At 43.2% G+C, this 4,286-nt stretch overlaps 1 protein-coding gene across 1 annotated transcript in view; it reads left to right on the forward strand.

Annotated features, from left to right (window-relative positions):
• Positions 1-764: 764 nt before the first annotated feature.
• The window catches only part of wnt9b (wingless-type MMTV integration site family, member 9B), a 5,647-nt gene continuing 2,125 nt past the window's right edge, over positions 765-4,286 (forward strand). The window contains exons 1-3 of the mRNA XM_017433502.3: positions 765-977; positions 1,393-1,646; positions 2,945-3,210. Coding sequence (XP_017288991.1) covers positions 892-977; positions 1,393-1,646; positions 2,945-3,210 — 606 coding nt within the window. The 5' untranslated portion in view covers positions 765-891. The remainder of the gene's footprint in view (positions 978-1,392; positions 1,647-2,944; positions 3,211-4,286) is intronic.

Raw genomic sequence — 4,286 nt, forward strand, 5'->3', positions numbered from 1 at the left:
CTGATGTTATTTTTCACACCGTGCAGCACTTTGGTCAGCAAAAGTAGTAAACTTTGACTTGACTTAAATCATTCATTATTTTCAGGCTGTGATGCAGCAGCTTCTACAGATGCCTAAAGTTATATATTTATTATTATTATTATTGTGAAAGGTCACACCTTTCACGAACAACCAAATAAAATTAAATTTAAATGTATTCTGTTCTCTTTTTAAGCTATTGTAAAACAAACAACTATTTCCAAAACAAAGATTTGCGAAATTTAAAGCAAACTTTTAAGTCCAAAACAAAGAAAAGCTTTTCTTTCTCTGTAGTCTTTAAATTAAATCAAATCAGCTGTTGTTATTAGGTTTCAGTACACAGATTTATTGCCCACTAGATGGCGCTCCATCCATGGATGGAAGGAGATGAAAATTTGGCACAAACTGTCCCTCAGGTGGTTTTCTCTGTACACAATTTTATTTATTTAATTTGATGAAATTAAGAGTCAATGTTATCATTAAGGTGTTATTCCTCACATTGTGTATTTATATTTATAATCAACGTTTTGCAGTCATGGAGGTTAAATGTGGAAATCTTTCAGATGATTAAGGAAGTGCCAGGCTGACGTTCAACAGTTTCTATAAATCTGAGCTTTCAGACAATAATCAAACTGCTGAACAGCTCAAAGTTAAAGATGCTGACAACAGACTGGGGTCCAACAGACAGACGGGGAGGGTGGAGAGGGCGCGGCAGAGGGATGCAGCCCTGCCTCCCAGCGGACCACTGGGCCATGCGCATCGCGTCCACAGCTCAGTGTTGCGCATGTGAGGGGCCCCTTAAAGAGACGCACACGGCACCGACTTTCTCCATTGAAGAATCAGCGAAATGAGGAACAGCGCCAACCCGGCACAATGCGCTCCAGGCTCCCAAGGACCGCCTGCTTATTCCGGGTCGTTGCGCTCTGCATCCTTCTCTCTCACGCTGCAGCTTACTTTGGGTCAGACCATCAACTTTTTATACATTTCTTGATTGGGTTTTTTTTTTCGTTTGTTTGTTTGGAAAGCCAATAACTTCAGTTTTGCGCGCTCGAACCAAATTACGCACGCGTAAATGCGCTCAAACTGCTGAAACTTGCTGTTTGCTTAAAAAAATGTGGCAACGTTTGTTTCACTGAAACATATCAGCATTTATAATTTATGTTGTAACTAAAATAAGATTAATTTAAAAGTTTTAAGCAGTTTAAAGGATTTGTTTAGACAGTTTTAGCACGGTTGACGCACAAATACAGCATTACTTCTCAGTGATCTACGTGACCTTTTAATCATAGGAGATTAATTATTAGATTGTGACCCAAAGAGTGCATTTATTTTATCCCAGGTTTACATTTTCGATTTTGTCTTCTCCATGTATAGGCTGACAGGTCGGGAGCCCCTGGTGTTTTTACCAGGTCCGTTTTCCAATGAAGCTCCAGCAGGAAAGGCGCACCTGAAGCAGTGCGAGCAGATGAGTCTGACCAGGAGGCAGAAGCGAATGTGCCGCAGGGAACCGGGTCTGGCCGAGACTCTCCGGGAGTCGGTGCGCCTCAGCCTGCTGGAGTGTCGCTATCAGTTCAGGAACGAGCGCTGGAACTGCAGTCTGGATGGCCGCGGGAGCCTCCTGAAAAGAGGTGAGGCGCTCTGCAGTTGCTGCTTTTACTGGTGTGATCACGGAGATATTAAAGAGCAGATGTTAGAGGGTCATAAAAGTCAGACAGTTACTATTAAACTTGAACCTTTATGTGTTTTAGTTACAGTTAAAGAGACACTTAAAGACTAGAAATATTTCCAACATTCCCAGATTACACAAGATCAATATTTAAAAAATAAAGCGAAGCTAAAGTTTGTTCTGAAAGTCCAAAACTAAATCTGAGCTTGTTTTTTTTTTTTACAGTTTGTTAAACTTTCTGAACACAGAATAATCTACAGACATGTGAGTGAAAACTAAAAAAATCAAACTGTTTTCCAAAATAATCAAATATTTGTTTTGTCTGGCTCTAATAAAAGATAAAAAGTGCTTTTTAATCAGTGCTCACAGGATACATTTAAAGTCTATGAAAAACACCTTTTTACTTACTTTTTAAGACAGATGTTTGTGTAAATCAGTCATAAAACGGCTAAATATCAACTGTTTTCTTTAGTTTTGTTGGCTTATCTGGGGTGTTTTGGAGTCCTTTCTGATTTAGCAACACAAAAATAAGCTGAAACTAATACAGCAAACTTCCTTTGCATTTTCCTAAACTTTTGGTGCTTTTTAATGACAAACTCTCACCTGCAGCTGAGGCAAACACATTCATTTCTGCTCGTTAGCTTTTAAAAAAGATCTTTCAGGAAAGAAAAAAAAAATCTCTTTTGCAGCTTGATACCACAGCTTTATTGGCTAAAGATCATCATATCTGCTGTGCACACAAAATGGCTTCATGCATATGGATGTCGGTGTGTGGGAGCACATGAACAGGTCAGCACAGAGGTACGGTGTAATGAGGGAGCGGAGCAACGAGAATTGTAGTGCGGCGCAGAAGCCCTGTGGTTATTTTTATCTCAGGGAAAATGCCCATTCCCAGAGGAAAAGGGCGGTGTGATTGCCCACTTTCATCTGGGAAAATCCTTCCTAGTCAAAATAATAATTAATTGGATCAAAATATACCCTGGTGGTGGCTCTGGGTGAAGGAAATAACAGTACACAGCCACAAGGAAAGGTCAGAAGAGGAGTTACAATAAGAGTAAACTAGCTTTTTTTTCTGTTAACCAATTGGGTTGATGCTTAATCAGTGGAACAAAAAGACATTTTGGATCATTAGTTTGTTATGAATAAGCTCTACTAAATATTCACAGCTCTGTCTCTTATATGAAACAACAGTGAAAGATATTTTTCTTTCCTTTTTAACAGTTGTGTCTGTTCTTCTGATGCCTTTTCCTTCCATCCCAGCGTTCAAGGAGACCGCCTTCCTGCTGGCGGTGTCCTCTGCAGCGCTGACCCATGCCCTCGCCAAGGCGTGCAGCTCGGGCCGCATGGAGAGGTGCACGTGCGACGACTCCCCCGGCATCCAGCACAGAGAAGCGTGGCAGTGGGGGGTCTGCGGTGACAACCTGAAATACAGCACCAAGTTCCTTAAGAAGTTCCTCGGCCAGAAGAGGGTCAGCAAGGACCTGAGGGCTCAGATGGATGCACACAACATCAACGTTGGAATTCGGGTGAGTGTGGAGATATTAAACTACCTGTTCTTCAGCCTCTCAGTCGTGATGCAAAATTGTACAAAATACCTCAAATAAGAGATTTTACTCAGATAATCAATCTGCAAATTAAGCCTTATAGAGTTTATTGCATCAGGTGATATAAAACTCCAGACCTCAGCTGTATGTTTTCCAGCTTTCAGTCAGACAACACCCCCTTCCCCTCTTATTTGCTGCCATGTTTGGCCCGGGTGGGAAAGCGTAGATGCATTGAGGAGACAAGATGGCTGAGGGATCACTGGAGCCAGGTGTTCTCAGGCATGATAAAGCTTGCTGTGCGGGCCAACAGAAAATTAAAGGTCTCGTGTCGAAGAGAGCGATTATAACCGTGGCCTCTTTTTAATATACGAGCAAGCATTTTTTCCCACTTACTGGATCACTGTGCTCTTCATAAATCCGCCTAATGTTCATAAACACCACTCTGAGGCTGTGAAATAGCGAGCCCCGGGGTGTTACTCTTGTAGCTCACACCTTGAGACAGGCCCGGTGGGGACAAGAAGGAAAAACACAACAGGAAGAGCTCTATCTTATCTCATCTTGACTGAGTTAAAAGTTTTACACTGTTGTGGCTGAAACGAGTTTACAAAAAAACAGGTAGTTTAGGTTCCCCCTCAGCTCACAGTAATGGGGCTCTGAAGCCCCTCCTGAGGGGTTCATACCTGCAAAGGGAGGAACTGAGCAGAACTTTTCAACCCCAGCAGTGCCCTCCGGCTCTCTGTGTTTGACCTGTCTCTGGCCTCGCCACGACAGCAGCTCTCAGCCTGACTGATCGCGCTCTCATCGCTGACCACCGAGCTCAGTGAACTATTAACCCGAACCGGGAGCACCGTCAGAAAGCATTTTCTTGAACAGAAATTCTTATCGGCGTTTTCCATGAACGGGCATGCAGCAGTAGCTGGGCGGAGAGCTGCAGCCCCGTCTGCGCCGCTCGTCACTTCTGCCTCGGGCTCCGGGGGGAAAGAGACAGAGCTAGTTTCAACACACTGAGAAATGTGAGGCGAATGAAATACGACAAGCTGAACAGTCCCCCCCCCCCC

The sequence above is a fragment of the Kryptolebias marmoratus genome, linkage group LG12 (assembly GCF_001649575.2).
Source record: "Kryptolebias marmoratus isolate JLee-2015 linkage group LG12, ASM164957v2, whole genome shotgun sequence".
NCBI lineage: Eukaryota > Metazoa > Chordata > Actinopteri > Cyprinodontiformes > Rivulidae > Kryptolebias > Kryptolebias marmoratus.